The sequence below is a fragment of the Australozyma saopauloensis genome, chromosome 4 (assembly GCF_035610405.1).
Source record: "Australozyma saopauloensis chromosome 4, complete sequence".
Classification (NCBI taxonomy): domain Eukaryota; kingdom Fungi; phylum Ascomycota; class Pichiomycetes; order Serinales; family Metschnikowiaceae; genus Australozyma; species Australozyma saopauloensis.
In genome coordinates this window covers 525842-549226 of record NC_086134.1, presented here as the reverse complement: position 1 = coordinate 549226, position 23385 = coordinate 525842, and the positions used below count along the sequence as shown (strand labels likewise).

The 23385-nt window shown below is 44.2% G+C and overlaps 11 protein-coding genes across 11 annotated transcripts; 8 read left to right on the top strand and 3 right to left on the bottom strand.

Moving 5' to 3' along the window:
- Positions 1–275: 275 nt before the first annotated feature.
- Positions 276–1742, top strand: PUMCH_003274 (uncharacterized protein; the record flags this gene model as incomplete). The annotated part of the gene is made up of 1 exon (XM_063022248.1): positions 276–1742. The coding sequence occupies one exon, from the start codon at positions 276–278 to the stop codon at positions 1740–1742; it is 1467 nt and encodes a 488-aa protein (XP_062878318.1).
- Positions 1743–2660: 918 nt separating this feature from the next.
- Positions 2661–3707, top strand: PUMCH_003273 (uncharacterized protein; the record flags this gene model as incomplete). Its single annotated transcript, XM_063022247.1, has 1 exon — positions 2661–3707. One exon carries the CDS (start codon positions 2661–2663, stop codon positions 3705–3707), a length of 1047 nt encoding a protein of 348 aa, XP_062878317.1.
- Positions 3708–5055: 1348 nt separating this feature from the next.
- Positions 5056–7176, top strand: PUMCH_003272 (uncharacterized protein; the record flags this gene model as incomplete). Its single annotated transcript, XM_063022246.1, has 1 exon — positions 5056–7176. The coding sequence occupies one exon, from the start codon at positions 5056–5058 to the stop codon at positions 7174–7176; it is 2121 nt and encodes a 706-aa protein (XP_062878316.1).
- A 1106-nt stretch (positions 7177–8282) lies between these two features.
- On the top strand, positions 8283–9875 carry PUMCH_003271 (uncharacterized protein; the record flags this gene model as incomplete). Its single annotated transcript, XM_063022245.1, has 1 exon — positions 8283–9875. The coding sequence occupies one exon, from the start codon at positions 8283–8285 to the stop codon at positions 9873–9875; it is 1593 nt and encodes a 530-aa protein (XP_062878315.1).
- A 210-nt stretch (positions 9876–10085) lies between these two features.
- Positions 10086–11180, top strand: PUMCH_003270 (uncharacterized protein; the record flags this gene model as incomplete). Its single annotated transcript, XM_063022244.1, has 1 exon — positions 10086–11180. The coding sequence occupies one exon, from the start codon at positions 10086–10088 to the stop codon at positions 11178–11180; it is 1095 nt and encodes a 364-aa protein (XP_062878314.1).
- A 113-nt stretch (positions 11181–11293) lies between these two features.
- PUMCH_003269 (uncharacterized protein) lies at positions 11294–12358 on the bottom strand (the record flags this gene model as incomplete). Its single annotated transcript, XM_063022243.1, has 1 exon — positions 11294–12358. One exon carries the CDS (start codon positions 12356–12358, stop codon positions 11294–11296), a length of 1065 nt encoding a protein of 354 aa, XP_062878313.1.
- Positions 12359–12965: 607 nt separating this feature from the next.
- Positions 12966–15224, bottom strand: PUMCH_003268 (uncharacterized protein; the record flags this gene model as incomplete). Its single annotated transcript, XM_063022242.1, has 1 exon — positions 12966–15224. The coding sequence occupies one exon, from the start codon at positions 15222–15224 to the stop codon at positions 12966–12968; it is 2259 nt and encodes a 752-aa protein (XP_062878312.1).
- Positions 15225–15777: 553 nt separating this feature from the next.
- On the top strand, positions 15778–17358 carry PUMCH_003267 (uncharacterized protein; the record flags this gene model as incomplete). Its single annotated transcript, XM_063022241.1, has 1 exon — positions 15778–17358. The coding sequence occupies one exon, from the start codon at positions 15778–15780 to the stop codon at positions 17356–17358; it is 1581 nt and encodes a 526-aa protein (XP_062878311.1).
- A 620-nt stretch (positions 17359–17978) lies between these two features.
- Positions 17979–20729, top strand: PUMCH_003266 (uncharacterized protein; the record flags this gene model as incomplete). The annotated part of the gene is made up of 1 exon (XM_063022240.1): positions 17979–20729. The coding sequence occupies one exon, from the start codon at positions 17979–17981 to the stop codon at positions 20727–20729; it is 2751 nt and encodes a 916-aa protein (XP_062878310.1).
- Positions 20730–21031: 302 nt separating this feature from the next.
- PUMCH_003265 (uncharacterized protein) lies at positions 21032–22003 on the top strand (the record flags this gene model as incomplete). Its single annotated transcript, XM_063022239.1, has 1 exon — positions 21032–22003. The coding sequence occupies one exon, from the start codon at positions 21032–21034 to the stop codon at positions 22001–22003; it is 972 nt and encodes a 323-aa protein (XP_062878309.1).
- Positions 22004–22045: 42 nt separating this feature from the next.
- Positions 22046–23266, bottom strand: PUMCH_003264 (uncharacterized protein; the record flags this gene model as incomplete). The annotated part of the gene is made up of 1 exon (XM_063022238.1): positions 22046–23266. The coding sequence occupies one exon, from the start codon at positions 23264–23266 to the stop codon at positions 22046–22048; it is 1221 nt and encodes a 406-aa protein (XP_062878308.1).
- Between the last annotated feature and the right edge of the window lie 119 nt (positions 23267–23385).

Below are 23385 nucleotides of genomic sequence, written 5' to 3'. Positions count from 1 at the left end.
CTACTCGATAGTACTGTATGTGAACCCCATATTTATGTACCTGTACCACAGACATGATCCTATACGAAACTTATACTACGATAGTACCACATTCTCATCGATCGGGAAAAGAGCCTGATTTTTGCCCATCGGTGATATTAAATTCTTTGTAAATTCCAGATCCGCGATAAACTTCTGGTGATTCGCAGACTCAAACCGAATATTGTGAGAACTCAAACACCTGCAAGGCTGATTTCAATGCACAAGCTTTCGAAGGAACACAAGAAACAGACAAGATGAGATTTCTATTCTTCTGTGCACTCTTTCTTCTAAGGCTTTTCAATTCTTTTACCATCGAAACCTTTTTCCAGCCAGACGAGTACTTCCAATGTCTAGAGGTGGCCCATTCTTTGGTATTCGGCTATGGATACTGGACTTGGGAATGGCGGGAGGCTCTACGCTCTGCAATTCATCCTCTCATATATGCAATTGGATATAAGGGGGCTCAAATCTTGCTTTCGGAGGATTTGGCTGTGAGAATAGCTCCAAAGATTGTAGGTGCACTTATAGCAGCGCTGACAGATTACTATGTCTACAAATTCGCTCGAGTGTACTGGCAAAACGACACAAAAGCCGTCTTGTCTTTGATTTTGTCCGTTTGTAGCAGTTGGAACTGGTATGTGGCCACGAGGTCCTTTCTGAACAATTTGGAGATGCTCTTCACAGTGATCGGACTCTCATACTGGCCCTGGCACCAGTACAGATTGATGCTGCTACTACAAGCTAGTTTCTATGGGTTTTTGAGTTGCATCATCCGGCCCTCCAACGCGTCTCTCTGGGGCTTATTGGGGGCAACAATTCTTCTCAAGAACTACATGAACTTCTCCAGACTTATGCGTTTGCTACTATCTTTATCCATTGTGTTATTAGCTGTTCTTTCTATCTCAGCAGCTGCAGACCGTTATGTGTATGGATACTGGACGTTTCCATTGTACACCTTTATGGAGTTCAATGTGATGAAAAACCTACTGATCTTTTATGGATCCGCGCCATGGCACTTTTATTTATTCCAAGGGATCCCGCTCATGCTTATGATGTACTTGCCATTATACCTTATCGCGTGCTACCGGAGAAGGAGTCACTTACTAGTATGGTATGGCCTTCTAGTCATTGGAGTGTACTCTTGCATTGATCATAAAGAGTTCAGGTTCTTACAGCCAATATACCCGATATTGCTTTTGTTAAGTGCAGACACACTCTATCACTTCAGAAAATGGAGGAGACTCATTATCACGACTGTTTTGGTCGTTCATGTTCCTGTTGCGTTCTTTTTCACTCGCATACACGAAAGGGGGGAGATTGATGTGGTCAAATATTTGAGAGATGAAGAGAGTGTCTCATCGATTGGATTTCTCACACCTTGTCATTCTACTCCATGGCAGAGCATGCTACATAGACACGATCTCGAAGCCCAATCGTGGTTTTTGACTTGCGAGCCCCCACTACATCTTAGTCTTGGAACCCTAGAACACATGAAAGCATACAGAGATGAGCTGGATTTGTTCTTTGATAACCCCAAAAAGTTTTTGAAAGATTTCAGGCGGCCATGGCCCTCTCACCTTGTTGTTTTCGAGCCTATGGTTTCCACAATTGAGAAAAATTTGGGTCAGTATAAGGAATGCTCCAGATTTTTCAACTCATACTTTCATTGGGACAGTCGGCGGAGCGGAGACATCGTTGTGTTTTGCAGAAAGGGGAAGTGATGGATCTCGGATCATCGCTGGCTTCAGGTACAAATGAGCCCATAAGCGCATGTCCCTGTACAAGTTTATGCAGCAACAAGGCTTGCCTCCGGAAAAATCGACCAGCGGCTAATACCAAAAATCCATCCTATTTAATTTTGGGCGGTCTCCTATTTTCGTGCCCAAGCTTTCTAACTCAATTGATAAATTTAATTGATTGTAAACACCGATTAGTATTTGTAGATTTCGTGCCTTGTTCTCTGAACCGCAATGGTTTGGAATAGAATGTCAATCTCTCCAAACGGAAATGCGGGGAACCGTGGGCCTAAAACTCGTCCAGGTGCCGCCTGGACGAATATTTGGAAGCTTGTTTTTGGTTTGAATACGGGTGCCACCGTAGAGTCCCATAAGCGCATATCTTTACATCGCAGGAAACCTACACACAAGGCATCTATCACCTGATAATACACCAGAATGCATCAGAGCCAAATCTCATAACCGTCAATTGAGCAAAAGGGCAGTTTCGACAGCATGCTCAATCAATGGATACTGAAGTGGTTAAGATTGCAGCTGCTTCACAATTGGAGAGGTTAACAAAGAATTACGTGTCTAACATTATATACCGTCATTGACACCGTTCCTGCTGTGCTCGCGTAAATTTGACCATCCTACATAACGGTTCGGAGTTGCAGCCATCGGTGCTGTGCGTCCCACAATTATCCGATTGAGTCCGACAGCTGAGCCCAAATTATCACGCTGCCTGCCGCACCACCCAGTATCACCTTATGGAACATACATGAAATTGCGTCCAGCACGTTCTTGCCAGAATATAAATACCCGGCCATTTTCGTCCATCAATTGATTTTGTTCCTCATCAAACATTGTCTTTTGTCTTTCACAAGCAATAGCCAATACAAAAAACATCTCAATCAATTTAACATGTCCATCCCAAAAACTCAAAAAGCCATTGTCTTCGAGACTAACGGTGGCCCATTGGAGTACAAGGAAATCCCAGTTCCTGAGCCAAACTCCAACGAGTTGTTGATTAACATCAAGTACTCTGGTGTCTGTCACACTGACTTGCACGCCTGGAAGGGTGACTGGCCATTGGCTACCAAGTTGCCATTGGTCGGTGGTCACGAAGGTGCTGGTGTCGTTGTTGCCATGGGTAAGAACGTCAAGAACTGGAAGGTCGGTGATCTTGCCGGTGTCAAGTGGTTGAACGGTTCTTGTATGTCCTGTGAGTTCTGTCAACACGGTGACGAGCCAAACTGTGCTCAAGCTGACTTGTCTGGTTACACCCACGATGGTTCTTTCCAACAATACGCAACCGCCGACGCTGTCCAAGCTGCCAAGATTCCTCAAGGTACCGACTTGGCTGAGGTTGCTCCAATCTTGTGTGCTGGTATCACTGTCTACAAGGCCTTGAAGACCGCTAACTTGTCTGCTGGTCAATGGGTTTGCATCTCCGGTGCTGGTGGTGGATTGGGTTCTTTGGCTATCCAATACGCCAACGCCATGGGTTACAGAGTCTGTGCCATTGACGGTGGTGAGGAGAAGAAGGCTTTCTGTCAATCCTTGGGTGCTGAGAAGTTCATTGACTTCACTATCTCCAAGGACATTGTCAAGGACGTCGTCGAGGCTACCAACGGTGGTCCACACGGTGCTATCAACGTCTCTGTCTCCGAGAGAGCCATTTCTCAATCCGTTGAGTTCATCAGAGCCACTGGTACCGTCGTTTTGGTCGGTTTGCCAGCCGGTGCCAAGGTCGTTGCCCCAGTCTTCGACGCCGTTGTCAAGTCTGTCAGCATCAGAGGTTCTTACGTCGGTAACAGAGCTGACTCTGCTGAGGCCATTGACTTCTTCTCCAGAGGTTTGATCAAGTGTCCTATCAAGATCGTCGGTTTGTCCGAGCTTCCAGAGATCTACACTTTGATGGAGGAGGGTAAGATCTTGGGTAGATACGTTGTTGACACCACCAAGTAAATTTAGTTTAATATCAACTTTTAATGAATGCATGGAATCGTGAAACTTTTAAAGTAGATCACTAATTAGAAAGGCTTATTTCTTAGTTCTCTTTTATTAATTCTCCTTTTGACTATTTTGCTTCAATACGTTAAGCTGTATCTGAGCTATGAGATGTTCATCGTTTAGAAGGTCGAACAGGCGATTCTTCTCGGCCAATTCCTGAGTCAATTGCGAGATCTTCTTCTGGAGCTTCGCAATTTTCGAATCTTGACTTTTCACAGTATCGTTAAGCTTCCCAATGTCCAATTTTGCGGAGTCTAACTTAATGGTCTGGCCATTGAGCCGTGACACGAGAATTTCATTTTCTTCCCGGATATCGCAATTCTCTTTCACAAGTCTATCGAGATTTGCATCTGCCGTGGTCACTCGTAGTCTGGCTAATTGAGAGAATGCATTGTAGTATTCCGACTCAGCTTTCTCAATCTTATCTCTTTGCAAAAGACGACTGGCCACCTCTTTCCATGGGTCTGACATGATGTATTCGAAGTAGATGACTAGTTTGTAGTTTGATTTAAAGGAGAGAAAAACAAATGTGTGAACTGATAGGCCTGTTATCTGATAAGATGAGTGCAGTATACGTAGTGAGAGACAAAACTGATAGAGGCGAAGTACGGGTATCTTTTCAGAAAATACAGGGAGTCACACAAACTTCAACTGATCTCACCTGCAATTTTTTGCCAGATGAAATGGATGAAATTTCCTCATTGTCATGTTCAGATATGGGGGATTCTTAATGGTAGTAGGTGAAAGAAGCACTTAATTAATATTTCTATAGAAATTTTATTGAGGCTTGATTGACGAAAAGTTATGGAACAAAAAATTGTATTTGAACAGGTATCGACCATTCAATCGCTCTTCTCTAACATCCAAATCTGTTCTCTATTTGGAGCCAATAAATCATTAGTGACCCTCGAAATGGAAACAGGAAACAGGAATATAAAATCAACTGAAGGAAAAGGTTACCTTTCTGAATTCCTGAAATTCAAAATATTTCATCTTCCCCCATTATCCCATCGCTATATTTACCTCGCTCTCCCTTATCAGCTGCCTAGTATATAAGTACATGCACACACCAGTTACTACTAACACAACAAGCCCTAAATACATCTCCCTTCTCACACGTATTTCTTCTTAAAAACTGAAACCATTAGATGCCATACTGCCCAAAGAATTCTACATAGTGCTTCTCTTTCTCTCTTTTAACCTCATCATTTCTTAATATCACAGTGTAGTCCACAAACACAACAGTGTTGCCATCGTGTAAGCACCCAAGCCATTGCGGCCGCATTTTTTATACTGGTGTGTGATGTCTGAAACAGGAACCACATCGTGGTGGCCACAGTTTGGCGGCAAAGCCCCAAATCCCGAGTCAGCAGACGTCCCTACGCCCCCGGTTGACCTACCGAATCAAAGCACAATTGTGTCAAAGAGCACTACCAAATCATACGGTTTGTGGAATTGGGGAAATGCTGAACAAACTCCTGATCTTCAGACAAACGAGGTGAATGGAACAACTCAATTGGCCTCCACAGTACCTAAACAGGACGAGCAGTCTTGGTGGTGGTACAAAAGTCTGACTACAATAGTGCCAGATCCCAAGAACGCAATCGATGCAAAGAATGAGACAAGTTCCAGTAGCGAGCCTACTGGATACTTCGGAAGCTGGCTACTGTGGAATGTGTTCCTGAGCGGCCAAATCGTGGATCCGGAGAGTGACATGGAAGATCAACAGTCTGCTGAGCTTTACCGAGAAGCCAAGCAGGTCTTGGAAAACTCTCGGGATTCGTGCCACTATGCAATCTCAGGATTTTATGGATCCTCTGACGTAGAATTGGCAGTTACGGGGACCAAAACCGCAACTCATCCAGTGAAGTACAACCACAAGAAGAAACCTGCTATACCAAGCGAACTTTTTGAGAGAAGTATGACCACTCCCAGACCCTCCAGGGCTAATTCGCCTCATCCAGTTGGTGACCAGAAGCCTGATCATAGTGTTAGAGGAAATAACTTTGGCAGCAATGGCACGCGGAAAGCTCTGGACTCTTCTCTGCAAATGCAACAAATGGGATTCAATCTCAATAATCAAGAGAGCATATCGTCCAATTCATCCATTAGAAGTGTTCACGTAAACACCGATCTATCAAACCCGAGTGCTGTTTTGCCAGACTTGGCTGACAATTTTCGTGAAATCACTATGACGACAAAGATTAGGCTAATAGGCGAGTCCGTTTTATATGGCCCTGATTCCTCTGAAAAACACTTGTACTCCTCTACTAAGCGATCTATTGCACTGAAGAAGAAAAAAATCGGCAAAAAAGCAGTGGTGATTTCCCTTCATAGTTTCCTACCGACAAAATTTGTGAAATTAATTATTGGCCAAAGCACAGGAAACGCACTGAAGTTTGCCGACTATACACTGCAAGCAATCAGTTCATGGTTAGATGAACACGAATCTCAAGTTGGCTCGATTCAACATATTTCATTGGAAGGATTTGGAACCATATCTTCCAGATCAAATAACTCGTTTGATCTTCTACAGAACTGGAGCGAACAAATTAATTCTGCTGAGCTAGTTTTCTTCGTTGCAAACTCTGCAGCAGTACCAGCATTAGTATTGCTTGCACTGAAAATGTTTCAAAGTGAAATATTTGACCTCAGTGACAAGAAAATTGGTCTTTTGAGCATGGCTGGAGCAATCCTAGGGCCATGTATAGGCCTTGACACGAAAGTTGTCATCCGTGCTTATACCCAAAGTGAGAATGAAATCATCAACGAATTGTTTGATTTACAGAAAATCAATTCAAACCTAAGCTTGTCTATAAAGGATGCTTTTCATTGCCTCTGCAGCAACAACACGAAAATCACTTTAGCAGGGTCTATTTCTGATCAGTTCATTCCTCTCTATTCCTCATTGGGACAAGAATTACAACACCCTAACATCTTCCGGTGTATTTTTGTGAACGAAAATTGTGAAGTCCCTCCTTTTATCGTCAAGCTCATTCTTATCATTCTTATTATGGAGAACGTTGGACATGGGGATCACAATTTGATAAGCATTTTGCTGGAGTTAACCCAAGCAGCAAGCCAATTACCGGGTTCACACGGCAAGATTTACTCCAATTCCTCAATTTATGAGGCGGGAGTTAAGTTTGCCCTCGAGACGACCAGTGTCCGTCAACAACGAGAGACAAAGACCGTCGATACCCCAAACACCAGTGACAGCGAAAGAAGCTTGTACCATCTTCCATGGTGTGTACGAGGGCTTCTCAACGACCTAATGCACATTAAGCATATCAATAATTTAGGTTTATTGGGTGAACTCCAGAGGCACTACTTGAAGTGGGAGCCAACAACGAAGCATTGGCGCACAGTTAAGCATTGTTTTGCTGCTTTTGAGGATCTTACAGTTGAGGATATTCTTCTTTGATAGAATAGTTTTATGATTTATGATCTACAAAGCTGTAGTTGAATCTTTTCTTTTGTTCATGACATCGGATCGATTTCTTGATCTCACATTGAATTGTTCGAAACAAGAGAAGAGTTTAGTGAGATCAGATTACCCGCTGATAAAAACAAAAATCGTATTGATTTTGTATTTCGTTTCAATTTAGGTGAGGCCATGCACTACATAAGATACCAAAACCGGCACCCGGATCCGGAACAAAATCACATTGTCATAAAGACCCTCATTAGAGCCACCAGGGGAATTTTCTCATGTTTCGAGACACATTCTTCCCTTCAATAAGGTCACGCATGTAGTAGTATCTATTTGAACAAGAACACCCACGACAGCAACAACTCAAATCTTTTCTTCAATATAAATTCGAACGTCAAATACTCCACATTAAGTATGAAAAAGAAATAAAATGTTAACTCAGATCAGATAACCATCTCTAAATGTTACCCTGCCTCGTATATATTACCGCCTACTGCAGTAGCCAATCTTGCATCTAGAGACACATGGGGGTAGGCCTAATTAGGTTCGCATTCTGTATTGAGTGAAGAAAAACAGTTCCAATTCGGGAATAAACTGGAAAAACCAAACGCCATAAGAACTTCTCGAACAGCTCAAAAATTATCTTCAAAAAATTTTCCACTTCCGTTTGTGTCACTCCGTTATATGGCCTCTTATGTCTACCAACAGAATACAGATCCAGTGCCGACGGCCTGCACACAGACAGACCTACTTCACATTTGAATCTTTTCCTTTTTGAATTATTACCCTAGATCCAAGCTTTCAGATCGCTCGTGATCAATCCAGGACTTCTTTTATATTTCTTCGGACGGGAATAATTACCTGCATACCCACCATCCCTACCAATTATATTCCTCCTTCAGTGGCTATCCGTATTTCTATTTGCAAGTGTTTAATTTGTAAATTAGGGTGACTGACAACCTAGCCGAAAATCCATCTGACACTCTGGTTACGAGCAAATTTCTCTTTGCTTTAGAAATAAGAAGACGGCAGAAAAAACAAATACGCCCGGGCGTGAAACCACAAGTGCAAGTCCCAGTCTTTGTTTATCCACCCTTATGTCAGAAGACTCTTCATTGAAGAGAACCCGTGCTTCCGGGGAAGTGCTCGAGTATCTTCTACGAGAATTCGATGTCAACCAAAACCCGTCTCCGGATCAGCGGAAAGAAATCAGTGAACGCACTGGCATGAACGAGAAAGCAGTCCGCATCTGGTTCCAGAATCGCCGAGCAAAGCTCCGGAAGTTCGAAAGAATGGGCAGAAGCATCAAATCTCCTAGCGCGCTTCCTCAGCAAGACACTCAGAATTATGCTCAGCAAGACACTCAGAGTTATGCTCAGCAAGACACTCAGAGTTATGTTCCTCCTTCGAGATCGAGTCTGCTTACCAATATACCTGTCATCGCTCCCAGTATAAAAACCGAGAGTCAACCGCAGCCCATGGACCTGTCTTATAGCCTAGTCGACTGCTCATCGCTTTCTGTAGGATCATGGCAGCGTGTGAGATCCGGCAATTATGATCCCTCAATGATCCAAACCTTGGATAACCTCGCTCCTTTCACAGTCAACAACTTTATGAGCGAAGTGGACCTATCAGTGATCTTATCGCGCAAGAACAATGAAATCAATTACTTTTTTTCTGCGATGTCTAATGGTTCTAAGATTCTTTTTAGAATTTTCTACCCAGTCACAACTGTCGTGCTGTGTTCTCTTTTGGACAATAGTATCAGCAAGGAGAACAACGAATTGCGAATCTGTTTATCGGAGAAGCCCAGTTACTCTGTTTACTTTTCCAATGGGGTCGATTCAAACCTCAACAAATGGCTGATATGCGACGATTTTTCCGAGGGTCTGCAAGTGAGCTCTGCGTTCTTTGCCGCTGGAGGCAATAAGATCCCTCATGTTCTAGTTGGCATCAAGCTGTCTTTAGAATTCTTGCATCTCTTCTTAATGGAGAATGCACAGGGACCTCATCTGCACCCGGCCTACAGAAGCTTGACGCCCGCAAATATGGGAAACGGCTTCAAGCAACTGCATCTTCATGAAAGTCACAATGCTTCTCAGAACTCTGAGACCTTTCCTCATTCGGAGGTAAACCAGAAAAACTACATAGACCTTCCCCGGGAGCAAGGAGGCAAGAGCGACTTTCAGATCAAGCATGAGTTACACTCATGGAATGGTTCCACACCCAGTGACCTCGGCTATGATCTCAAGCCTACAATGACATCAGAAGACTATGATGGAACCAAATCAGGGCACGATAGACCATCCAGTACCGTTCAGAATCCCGAATCATACGACACAGGAGTCACAGACCAAGAGGGCTTCACAACGGACACACGTAAACAAGATGGAAATTATACCGAGCTTTTTACCGAGACTCCTGACTTCTTTTCCACAGTACAAACTCCTACCAACAATTTAATTCCTGCTCATACCACAACCCAGGAGAACTTGATACATAGTCCCTCTACCAACGTCCGCAACTTCGATGGACCACAACAGAACCATTACGGATTCGACATCAACATGGCAGATGACTACCAGAACAGCGTACCAAGCCCGTCCGTCTCCAACACGGTAGCCACGCCTAACACCGTTGCATCTAACAGCAATGTGGACACCTTCATTGATTACAATGGCAACCTCTAGTTCCTTCCGCCAGACGAAATCAAACTGTAAATTATAGCCAATGCACACTAATATCGAACGTAAATGATGGGATAATCTAGATGTCTGAATAAATTCTGATGTACCTGACATTGACCTCTCTTTTCACTTTTTGGACGAGTCACGTGACAGCAGACCACCCAAGATCAGATACATATATATGACAGCCATTGGAGCTCAACTACTCAACCAATGTTGACCATAAGCAGGCGCTTGGCTCTGACGTCAGCCCGGCCTACGCTCATCAGCATTCTACCCAAGAAAAAAACAATCAACCGTCTTCTTTTCGACAATGACTCCCGTCTCGTATATAAAAAGGTGATGAATGTACTCACCAATGTCTACGACAACCTAGATAAACCAGAGGAAATACGTCTACCGAAATATGCCACACACGCTGATTTGATGATGCTTCGATCGATTCTCTACGATATCAGAAGCGTGACCAAGTCTGTGAACAGAAACTTGGTGGACTTGGAAAACGAGTTGGTGGAGCAGGCCGCAGAATTGGGCAACAACGATGCAATTGCAATGCTAGCCTTCGAGGCCATTCAAGAAAAATCCACGTCCAAAGACGACTATGAACATGCCAATAGTCTTATTCGTCAACTAAGTGAAGCAAAGCATCCCTTAGTGTTCAAGTTGGCAGGAGACTTGGCGTTTAGTAAGAATTTCCATGAACAGGCTGCGAAGTATTGGCAAGAATTTCTCGAGTTGGAAAACAATACCATTTTGGCCAGTCACGTATACTCCAACTTGGGTGCGTACTACTATCACTACTTGAGCCCGCGTCCTGACCTCAAGAAAGCCAAGCTATGTTTTGACAAAGCCATTCAGTTTGGCGAGCTCGACTCGCATATCGTAAAAGCTCATTACTATTTGGGCCAGCTATATACCATCACCGATCCTGAGTTGTCTCGATATCACTTGCAGTTGAGTGCATCTCGTGGACTCCAAGAAAGTTTCCCCTCCTTGGGCTTTCTCGAACTCAATGTGTTCAATAATATTCCCAAAGCCATTGAATGGTTCAAACTCGGTGTCGAGTCCAGCAGTGACTTGTCATGTTTGATTGGCCAGTTCGATGCTCATGTCAGATCGGGCAACTCTATAAATGCCCTTAGCATTCTCGCAAACTTGGAGGCTTTGCGAGCAAAACTCGATAGGGTTTTGAATAAGACTCCCCAAAAACTTCCTGCCAAATACAAGGAGTTGGCCGAAACCAACTTCCTTCTCTTGAACACTTTTTTCAGCACCCGTCAGAATGACATTGCCAATTTGCGGGTCTAATGAAAAGCTATTCTCATACAAACGATGTCATGACATTTATACATATCAATATATACCAATGTAGAGTTCTTGTTTTAAGACCAAAATGATGGTTCAGAGTGACAGGAAATGGATCAATCCTCCTCCTTCTTTTCTCGTATTTCCGAAGTATGCCTTTGCAGAAGAGTAATCGGTTGAGATTCTGTAAGAGGTCTCTCTTGCTCACTGGTTGTGTAGTTAAATTCTTCTTGTCCACCTTCAGCAAACCAGAAGTGATCAATCGCTTGCTGAATGTCAAATCTCTTCTGGGGGTCAGTAACTAATAACTTGCTAATGAGGTCTAGGGCGCTGTCACTGATCTTATCCCAGTATGGTGAGTAAAACGCATACTTGCCAGCAAGAATTTGCTCTCTCATTGACGGAGGTGCCAATTCGTCACTGAAAGGCGGAAAGCCGCACAAGCACACGTAAAGCAAAACACCGGCCAGCCAGATGTCCACTTTCGTCGTGTAATTTCTAGTATTGTTAAGGACCTCGGGAGCAACGTATGCTGGTGTTCCACAGAGAGTATTGGTGAACTTCCGTTCGCCGATAAATTTGGCTAAGCCGAAATCCGCAATTTTCACTCGCACATCGTACTCGTTCTCATCCCAAGCGCCTGTCTGCTTTTGATCTCTGCTAGTGCGTGGAGAGATATCTAGCAAAATGTTCTCTGGTTTAATATCACGATGGATAATGTCGCTATCGTGTAAGTATTTGAGTCCGCCAAGAAGCTGTCTGTAGAGAGACTTTGTTTCTTCCTGACCCAACTTTGACTTGTTGATGATTCGCTGGAAAAGTTCGCCACTGTTGACCTTCTCAAGCACCAAGTATGTTGTAGACGAATATTCGTTGATAGGTTCCACATAATGAGAGATGAATTTTACAATGTTCGGATGATTGATCGACAACAAAAGGTTCATTTCTTGTCGGAGCTTTGTCTCTTCCTCCTCCGACCCAGAACCGCCAGTCTTATTGGGATGAAATATCTTCACAGCAACTATATCGCCCGTTGTACGATCCCTCGCCTCCTTTACAATGGCATAGTGTCCAGTGCCTAGTTGCTGCTGGAGTATGTAGTCGTCAAAAAAGGACCTAGGCATGTTCTCTTGTCCCTCTAACAAGTACCTAAAGATATACGCAGAGCTATTTGCAAACATGATTCTGTCACCATTTCGAAGAAGCACCGTCGTGCCCTTCCCCAAATTCTCGCCATTGACGGATGTTCCATTGGAACTAGTGTCTGTGAGTAGTAGATACTCTTTCCTATTGTTTATTGATAGTGAGAACTGACAATGCTTGGAAGAGATATCGCTGCCGGAGAGCTTTATGTCACATGCACTACTGCGGCCAGCTACGATTCCAGCGGGCTTTCTCGGAAGTAAAATGTGTTGTTGGCCTTCTTTGACGCTGAAGAGTTTTGCAATAGACGCGTACTTATGGAGCGGCCGTTTTGCGAGAAGGGGCGTTTCTGCCAATTGCTGCGGTTAGAAAATATTGGGGATTTAGTACGAAATAACGATTTAACTTACTCTTTTCCGCGTTAGCGACATTGTCTATGGGAATGGGTGTTATTGTAGCTATCGCGATATGGGATACCGAAGGTTAGGTACACAATGAAAAATACAACAAATTACAAATTTTGTAGGAGCCAGAAATTGAATTATGCAAATTGGATATTGATGCGATCCCAAGCACGCGCTTACTGGTTTTTTCTTTTTCATATACCAGGACGGTGTGGTCTTGGGCATCTGTGTATGTGTGCCACTAGACTATTCTGTAGAGTAAGTCACGGATATCCTCGTCGGTGAGATGCTCAAGTCTGTCATCAAATTCGCCTCTTATTCCTTCCGAATCGCTGAACAGGGTCTTCATGACTTTGGCGGTGCTCACGTCGAAACGGCCCAATAGCTCTATCGACTCATGCACCTTCGCAAGGACCTTGTTGTCTCTGTTTGAAATCGCTGCCAGCTGACTGAGGAGCAAAACTTCACCTAGGTGGGTTTCTAAATACTCAGTGTCTATCCGTAATTTGGCAACTGCGCTCTTGCTGAACTTACTGTTGCGCACAACATACTCCAACAAAGTCAGGTAGAGACAGTCGCAGAATTTGGTGGCCAAAAGATAATAATCAACGTCAGGAAGATTTTTCTTCAAATAGGACAAATAAGCATTGATGGTGGTCACAAAACTGACGAGTTGGGGACTCACTTCTTGTTCGGTGGAAGCACTATCAACCCAATCGAAACCGTTCACATACTCCTTCAAGGCTTCCTTGGTCTGTTTACGGAAAAAGTTATCGAAATGCTGGTCGATCTTGTTAAGAAGAGATTTGTACTCTTCGATAGTAGAGCTGAAGATAGAAACTTCAGAGTCAGACTTGGTGGTTATGCTCTTGTAATAATCCCAAAGCTGGATGTAGATCAACTCATCACTCCAGTCTTTCATCTTACCGATAATATATTTCGTCAGGCAATAGAGACCCAATAAAGACTCAAGAGCTTTCAATCCATTAGCTGTAGCGGCTTGCAACGACGAAGCCTGCTCAGTTTTGCTGCCTCCCGGAAGGAATGTCAGGATAATTTTCAGTCCAGTTGATTCACAGAAAGTACGGAATTGTGCATTCAATGCCTCCAAGTATTCATCAAGAAATAGCAACAGAATGCGAGAGACGTACTTGAGTTGGAACTTGACAATGCTGAGAGTTTTGAAATGAGTTGTAAGGTTTTCAAATAGTTTTGCCAAGCCATACGCAGAAAAACTGGGCTGTATGGTGGCCAGCTTTTGTTTCGAACCAGCGCTGAAATCCGTGTCGACATAAAAAGCATTCGGTGTTCCAATAATCTCCTTATCGAATCTCTTTTTTGCCAACTGCAACTCCAAATTGAGCCAGTTTTGGACCGCGATGCTTTCGTTATCTCTGCTCACTAGCACATCTCCTGTGAGACCCATCCATTTCTTCTCAGGTGCTGTTTTGAAGTCTTGGATATATGGGTTGAATTTGTAGGTGTTTCGAAGTTTTTGGTCAAAGGAGGTACTTTCAAACATAAGGTGCGATAACAATCTACCGTTTTGTTCAGCAACATGCTCATCCTCTGTGCTCTCCTCTATGTTTGCGTTGATCATCCGCATCATTTCCTCTACTTTATCACGAACTGGTTTCAACACCGCGGTGATGACTTCAAACACTGCAATACGTTTATGCTTCAAAAGGGAATCGCCGATGACGAGCTCAATGGTCGGGAGGTTCTCGGCTAGAAACTCCTCCACATATGTGAAAGCCCACTCAGGCTTGGAGATACGATTTGCTTTCGTGTCTTGACGGAAATGAAAATTGAATCTTATTTCGAACGGCTTCAAAAGCGTCTCGATGGCCCACCAAGTGGTAGGATACGTTGGCATTTCAATAGTAGCCTCCAAGTCAATCAAATCGCTAAAAGCGCGGGAGATGGACTGAAGCTGGGTGGGATCAATAGTCACGGCTTCCTTCACAGAGAGCCAGTTGATTTTAGAGAGGTCTTCAGACAAGCGTTGGCACAATTCCTTGCGGCGGTCTTGTCCTATTACTCTTTGATGTTCTTTTAGCGTGTTTTGGACGGCACCAGGTGCGTCTTTCGACAGAATAATATCATTGCAACCCCTGAAAAGCTCTATCAATTCGGCGGTGCTTGTATGAGAACCAATTTTTAGAAGTTGAGACTCCAAATTGGCCGCTTTCTCTAGAGTACTGGTCGACTGTGCCAACCCAGCCCTTTTCTGTAGAAGATTCCTGAGCAGCGTGAAAACCTGGAGATCACCATACTCGGAGATCAATTCATTGACTGTATCTAGACATACATTCTCTGATGCGAGCTGTTCAAGCACTCTCTTTGCAGTTGGCGAAACGGAACTTGACGAGGAATCTGGAGAGACTCTCGATCTCAATTCACTTTCAATTGCAATCTTCTCCTCTCCAAGCGAGGCGATCTTTTCATCGACCTGATCTAGATCCCTGAGCGTCAAGAAATTTGTATTTATGTAGTTCATTACTGTTAGGACTAGCCTACAGGTAGTGAGGTATGGTAGAAGGGTGATATCACAGACGGTTCGAGGAGATGGACGTGCAACAAAAAATAAAGGAATGAAAAGTAAAAGCGAAAATTTCAAATGCAATTTTCATGTTGAAAATCTTGTTCCGTCAATTTCCAACAGAGACCGAAATTCCTGATGGAGTCCACTTTGACAGCTGGCCACCATCGTACTTGTTGCGACCAGGTTTAGAAAAAAAAAAAGTGATTTGATAGGATTTTAGGAAACAATAATTTTAAAAATTTGATAGACTCTGACATCGGACATACACCATAGGATTCTCCCCCTATAGTCCTTAGATGGGTGTCCAAAGAGTCTTATTGAAACCCGATGAAAAATCGAACTTCGAAGGTGAAAAAAAAACCTAATAATATTGCTAGAATTTCACTCAAAAAACATAAACCCACACAACACTTTACCGGCCAAGAATCGAATCCCCCGTCTTTTCCTCATTTTTCCACCTCTACTCCAGACCTGATTCCCTCCACCTCCACCACTCTTTCCAGGAACAATGCAAGCTCCAGTCGTATACCTCAATACCTCGACGGAAAGACAGAGTGGCCGTCAGGCTCAGGTGTCCAACATCACTGCCGCCAAAGCCGTCGCCGACATCATCAGAACATGTTTGGGCCCAAAAGCGATGCTCAAAATGCTTTTGGATCCCATGGGCGGAATCACGTTGACCAACGACGGCCACGCCATTTTGCGCGAGGTGGACGTCTCCCATCCAGCTGCAAAGTCGATGATTGAGCTAAGTAGAACACAGGACGAAGAGGTGGGCGATGGTACTACCTCTGTGATCATTTTGGCCGGAGAGATTCTCGCCCAAACGTTCCCATACATAGAAAAGAACTTGCATCCCGTAGTGATTATTCAGGCTTTGAAGCAAGCTTTGTCGGACGCCTTGGAGATCATCCACTCTGTGTCGAAGACCGTGGACATCGAAGATGATGCTGCCATGATAGAGTTGATCAAGTCGTCCATTGGCACCAAGTACATCAACAAATGGTCGCAGAAGATGTGCGAGTTGGCTTTGAAGGCCGTGCGCACCGTTGCTATCGATGATGGTGGCCAGAAGGAGGTTGACATCAAGAGATATGCCCGTATCGAGAAGATCCCCGGCGGAGAGGTCACCGACTCCGAGGTCTTGAACGGTATCATGTTGAACAAGGACGTTACCCACCCCAAAATGAAGCGTCACATCGAAAATCCTCGTGTGATTTTGTTGGACTGTCCCTTGGAGTACAAGAAGGGTGAGTCGCAAACTAACATCGAGATCACCAAAGAGGAGGATTGGAACAGAATCTTGCAGATCGAGGAAGAGCAAGTCCGCTTGTTGTGTGAGCAACTCTTGGAATTCAAACCAGATGTGGTCATCACCGAAAAGGGTGTATCTGACTTGGCCCAACACTACTTGTTGAAGGGTGGTGTCACCGCCTTGAGAAGAGTCAAAAAGTCCGACAACAACAGAATTGCCCGTGCTACCGGTGCTACCATTGTAAACAGAGTTGAGGACTTGAAGGAGGCTGATGTTGGTACCAAATGTGGTCTCTTCAAGGTTGAGCTTATCGGAGACGAATATTTCACCTATCTTGTTGAGTGTAAGGATCCAACTGCATGTACTGTTTTGCTTAGAGGTGCTTCGAAGGATGTTTTGAACGAAATCGAGCGTAACTTGCAAGATGCTATGGCTGTGGCCAGAAACGTCATGTTCGAGCCATCCTTGAGTCCAGGTGGTGGTGCCACTGAAATGGCAGTCAGTGTCAAGCTTTCAGAAAAGGCTAAATCCATCGAGGGTGTAGCCCAATGGCCATACCAGGCGGTTGCAGATGCCTTTGAGGTTATTCCTAGAACCTTGATTCAGAACTGCGGTGGAAAGCCAATCAGAATTTTGTCACAACTAAGAGCAAAGCATGCCGAGGGCCATCATAACTTTGGAATCGACGGTGATTTGGGTAAGGTTGTGGACATGAACGACCTTGGTGTTTGGGAGCCTGAGGTTGTGAAGCAGCAATCTCTTAAAACAGCCATCGAGAGTGCTTGTCTTTTGTTGAGAGTTGATGACATTGTCAGTGGAGTTCGTCAACAGTAATATCTTAGTATGTCAGCTAGTTTCTCAGGAGATTAGTTACCTCTGTAATTATAGACACCATAGTTTACGAAGAATCAAATTAGATCAGTTCACCTATTGGTGAGAGCAAAATCGAAAAAAAAAAAAGAAAGTCTAAATACGTAAGCGAACCATGGAAGATCAAGATCTTTAATCTTTCCATAAGCAGTTCATTGATCATTTACGTTTCTTTGGTTGGATGCAATGTGCACGGCTGAAAAGGACTGTCTCCAGTTAGCAAATACGCAGCACCCACTGGAAACCATGCCTCACCCCCAATAAAGACAAAAAATAGAATTAAATGAGACCGATATCGCTGCCAAGAATAAAATATCTACATCATATCTTGAATCAGCACCCTTCGTTATTGTGAATACTCCACTGAAACCTGCCAAAGGGTCCTGTCACGTGACCACCCACTATTTACTTCTGGGCCCGATCGGGTAGTCACCTCTACCAAATGCAAGCTGACCTCAAAACCACCCGGCAAGATCGAGCGAGTGCACAGAGCTAGCTTCTTGAGAGGCTGCATTTGCATAGATTCTGTCGATATCGTTTCATCCATAACCCAAACCTTCGTTCGTCCCAAAAGCCCGGCTTTCATGTCCCTTCCTTCACTTCCATTTCTCGCCAAAACCAAAGTGTCATGGACTGGAGAGCAGGATGAGGATCTCGGGTTTCTTGAAAATGAAATCGTGAAGGTTTTCAACATCGTCGACGAGCTGTGGTGGCAGGGAAGCTTGTCTCGTAATGGTGCCGAGGGTATCTTTCCTAGAGAGTTTGTAACGGTGATCCCATCTTCGAACACTGGCTCTGCTCAGCCGACTCCGACCAAGGCAAAGGCTGCGCTGGTGCCCAACCTCGTGACTCTGTCTTCGCTGAAGAACTTGGGTCGCCGGTCGAATCCAGTGACCCCGTTGAAGGCGGACTATCGGGGACATGAGCGTTCTGGAACATACGACTCCGCAGGAAGAAACATCGTGACGCTGAGACTGTCGCCAGCAATCGATGAGTATAATCAGTCGTTCGATGACACCTTCGATCGCTCGTTTCAGAGAACGCTGCGTTCGAAGCAGAAGCAGCCATACTTGTACTCACAGCATGTCTTGGGCCTGGGCCTTTCCAAACTGCCCGGGTCTGAAGATCACATTCATACACAAACCAAGAGGCTCAGTAAGCTAATGTCTCCGGAAGCTTCGCCAATCAGAACCCGCGCCGTCGAGAGCGCTCCTCCCAAGACCGCACGAGATGCCGATGAGTTCTACCAGACGATTTCGCAAAAGAAACAGGAGCTCGAAATGCAATTGCACCACTTGCGCCAGCTAGAGAAATCTCATTTGCAACAGAAAATCCCGACTCTGTGTGACTCCAGTTTCTTGAGCGAGGACATCTTACTGTCTAGACACAACGGGCTCTCCAAGGACGGCTCCGGAAGAAGCATGGAACAAACTGTGTACACCATTAGCGACGATGAAGACGGCCCTCCTCCTCCCCCAAAGCATAAAGCAATTCCCTTCGACGCTGACGAATTCAGGGCTTCGGGTGCTACCCTCGAAGTATTGATGAAGAGCTATTCTCAGTATCCTGAGGAGCTCAAGAACTCCATGAAATCCTTGCAAAGCGACGTTCTCAACCTTTCCGAACTCAGCGCAACCAGTGCTGGCTCATTCATGCGTCACAAATATGAGAAGGATTTACAAGCATCTAGAGGCGAACCAGCATACGGGAATGAAAACTTGATTCCCTCCGCAAACGACGAAGATCAAGAATTGATCAATTCCATATTCAAAAACAAGAAAAACCGCCAATCAAATCTTTTCAAGAAACTCATTAAAAAGAAGCCTGAGCAAAATGCCATGGAGGCTCGTCTTGAGGGAGACTCCGACAATTGGCAGAAGGTCAAGGCTGACTTGAACCGGACAAACACACTAAGCTCACTGGACAAGCAAATCCGCACGAAAAGAGTTGTCCGAAACGAACCAAATTTCATTGTTAAACCTTTGGAATACATTTCCGATATCAATACAAGCGAGACATTTGGTGCTGAAGAAATTGGTGATTTCCGCATCGAAACAAACAATCGTAAAGTAGACGAATTCCTGAGTCGCTATGATACTAGCACGGACTTGAATGACTTGATCTCCGACATAAGCGTTAAATTTGGTTCTTCCCGTCCAGATCAAGTTAGAGCTGTCCTCTTACATTTGTGCAAGTTCAAAATAATTGAGGAAGGCGAGTCTATTCTGCGCTTGAAACCTAAGCTTCGTGAAGTTATGACAAAGCGAGAAGCAACAGTGTACCAGCTTAATTACCTCTTCAAGAAACTCCTCGAGGCATTACACATTCCTTCGGAAGTTGTTCTCGGTTTTTGGAAAAAGCCAAATGAGTTCTATCATTCCGACCAGTTTCTGATCAATCACTGCTGGCTCTCAGTAATGTTAGAGTCACCTGAAAATCGTGGAAACGGAACATTCCGCATGATTGATCTCCTTTCTTTCCAAAGGGGTTTGATCTGCAACATCGAGGGACAAAACGAATTCTATTTCCTTGCCAAACCACTCAGCATTGTGTCATCTCATATACCATCTGTGGTTGAATTGCAACACGTTTTCCCACCTATTGATTTGAATGTTGCATTCCATTTGCCGCGCATGTACTCGAGCTTCCAGAAGAACAATCTCGAATTCATCAATTTCAACAATGCACTCACGCGCATGAATGATCTCGAAATTTTCGAAGCCGATATTCTCGTTCCACCCACTGTGGAACTATTCACATTGATCAAGGCATCTACCACAACATCTAATGACTACACCTTGTGCCAAATCTACTGGAAGAACTCGCAGAGAATCGCCAAGGTCAAAGCTATTTTGCCTGCCAAGGAGTCAATTGGAGTCTTACAAATCTTTGCAGGACCAAAGGGCTTACAGACACACTTTGACAATATTCATGAGTTGGCTTGCGTGATTCCACTCTACCATAGCGGCCAGAGTAGAGAGTGTACATTTGTGCCTAGGTATCCTACCATCCAAAGTCAAAACAACGATCTTTACATCAGACATCCTCAGACGAGTACCATTGCCATAAAAAACTCCTACAATTTCGAGATTGAAGCCCATCCATCTATGGGTTTGAGGAACCTTCCCTCCAACATGAACTCTAACTTCAAGCTCGTAATTGAGTCGCCCTCAGGCAAATACACAAAGTTAATTTCTGACAATTCAAACCTCGGCCATGAGACCTATCACGCAAACATTCTTTGTCAAGAGCCGGGAGTCTACAGAGGGCTTGTGATTGGTGACAGCGGCAACAGTTGGTACGTCTTTGGTCAATGGGAGTGCTGCAGTGCATAAACCAGCGTCTCAATACTAGAAACAATTTACTTACATACTATAATTCAATGCATGACTATACCTAAGATCCATACCTCCATATCCTATCTCGTGTCTCATTTAACTAATTATGTTTCAAGCAAATGCTCTAGTCTTCAAAACAGCACAGTTTTTTGAGAAGTTCACTCATTTTACTTTGTTTCACTTTTTTTATTTGAATACCTACATCCCTAAATTCGTCTGTTGCCAAGAAATTCTTAATCTCCGCGTGTTAACTCGGTCTTAAGTCCCCCACGTTTGGGTATCTAGCTTGAATACTACAAATGAAGTTTGACGGAACCACTTTGCATAAGTATACAAAAGAAAAGAAAGTAGGTGAAGGTACTTACGCTGTCGTTTACGTGGGAAAACAGGAATTCTCTCACAGACAGGTCGCCATCAAGGAGATCAAAACAGGACTCTTCAAAGATGGTCTAGACATGTCAGCTATACGAGAGGTCAAGTACCTCAAAGAGCTACGTCACAATAATGTCATCGAATTGGTGGATGTGTATATGTCTCCAGATAAAAACCTTAACTTGGTCTTGGAGTATCTTCCATGTGATCTAGAAGTATTGATCAAGGATACCTCTGTGGTGTTCAAATCGTCGGATATTAAATCTTGGCTTCTCATGACTCTTCGAGGTCTTCATCATTGTCATCGTAACTTCATCTTGCATCGAGACTTGAAGCCTAACAACTTGCTTTTGTCCCCTGATGGTGAATTGAAGCTCGCCGATTTCGGTTTGGCTCGTGCGTTTGGCAGTCCAAATGAGGATCTAACTCCCAAAGTTGTCACTAGATGGTATAGAGCTCCCGAATTGCTTTTTGGTGCTAAGCATTATACCGGCGCCGTAGATATTTGGGCTGTGGGCATTATTTTCGCCGAGCTCATGCTTAGAATCCCCTATTTGCCCGGAAAGGACGATGTGGACCAATTGGATGTCACATTCAAAGCTCTAGGCACTCCCACAGAGCAGATATGGCCTAATGTGTCAAGTTTGCCCAATTATGATGCATTGAAAGTGTATCCCTTGCCTTCGAGACAGGAGCTCAGAAATAGGTTCAGTGCCGCAACAGACAAGGCATTGGATTTGATGATTATGATGACGCAATTGGACCCATCACGTAGGTTTGACACTACGCGATGCTTGCAGGATGACTTCTTCCTTGAACAACCGCTTGCCACATCTCCAAAAGACTTGCCCACAAAAAGTAGCGGCGGCGACGAAAAAAGAAGAAAAACAAATGCTTGAGGTAGATTCAATAACGATTTTGAATATAATTTATATACGAGACTATGAATAGTAAAGATCTTTGACGTATTCAGCGATTGCATAGGAAGCGGTCAAACCTGGACTTTCAATTGCGAGGAGATTCACAAATCCTGGAAATCCATCTTCCTTGCGAATGTAGAAGTCCAGAAACTTTTTCTTGTTATCCTCCTGGGATACAAGCTTTGGTCTTATTCCTGAGTATGATGGCTGGAGATCCCCCAATTCGACCTGGGGAAAATAGCTTCTGATTGCTTCAAGAGCGGGCTCCAAGCTCTTACTACTGACATCGTAGTTAAGAGCTTCGGCCTCTGTTTCTGTGAGCCATTCAAGGTCTGGACCGAATCTAATCTGGCCGCCAAGGTCGAAGGTAAGATGTGTGCCTAATCCCGACGCATTGGCCTTAGGACAAGGATAAATGAGCTTGGAAGTGATTTTTCTTGTCGGAATCGGAGTTTCAGGGGCAAATGAGAAGTAACTTCCCTTGGCGAAATAACTATTAACCCTTCTTTCCTCCGGCAAAAGCATGTTAGAAATTCTGGGCGCATGCAATCCTGCCGAATTGATGAGATTGTCTGTTGTGAAGGTGAACTCTTCGCCGGTGGTGCCTTCTTTGCAATGGACCACATATCGATTTAGAGGTTGCTCGTACTCAATATCAGTCACTTTTGTATGGAGTGCAAGAGTTCCGCCAGCATTCTCGAACCCGGCATTGTAATAAAGGACCAATTCGTGAGCAGATATAATTCCAGTGGTGGGAGACTCTACAGCACCATGTTCAGCTCTAATAAGTGGATGGACTTTGTTTGCCGCATCTTTCGAAATATAATTTACTGGCACATCCAAAGCTTTCGCAGTATCCATGAGCTTCTCCAAGTATTGCGACTCTTCCTCTGTTTGAGCAACCACCCATTTACCACACTTTTGGTAGGGCACAACCAAAGGATCCAACCGAGAGTATATCAAGTCCTTTCCTCTAATACACAATTTGGCTTTCAACGAGTCAGCAGGATAGTAGAGCCCCGCGTGTATAACCTCCGAGTTTCTGCTCGTTGTCTCCATTCCGAGCATTTCATGTTGTTCTATCAATGCAACATTGTTCGAGTCTGTTTGTTGTAACTCGCTTGCAATTGCCGTGCCTACCGCACCACCGCCGATGACCACATGCGAAAAGTCTGAGTATTGCCTGGCAGATACTGCAAAGGCTCTTTTACTGAGTACTGATCTGAGAATCCAGTGAGTCATATTTAGATGAAGGGGAAATCAAAAGCGAATTGAGGTGTTGTAGTCAATTGACTTGAGCTATAGTCAAATTAGATTTCAAAAATATTTAATTTCACCTGAGGGATAAAAAGAGCTTATAT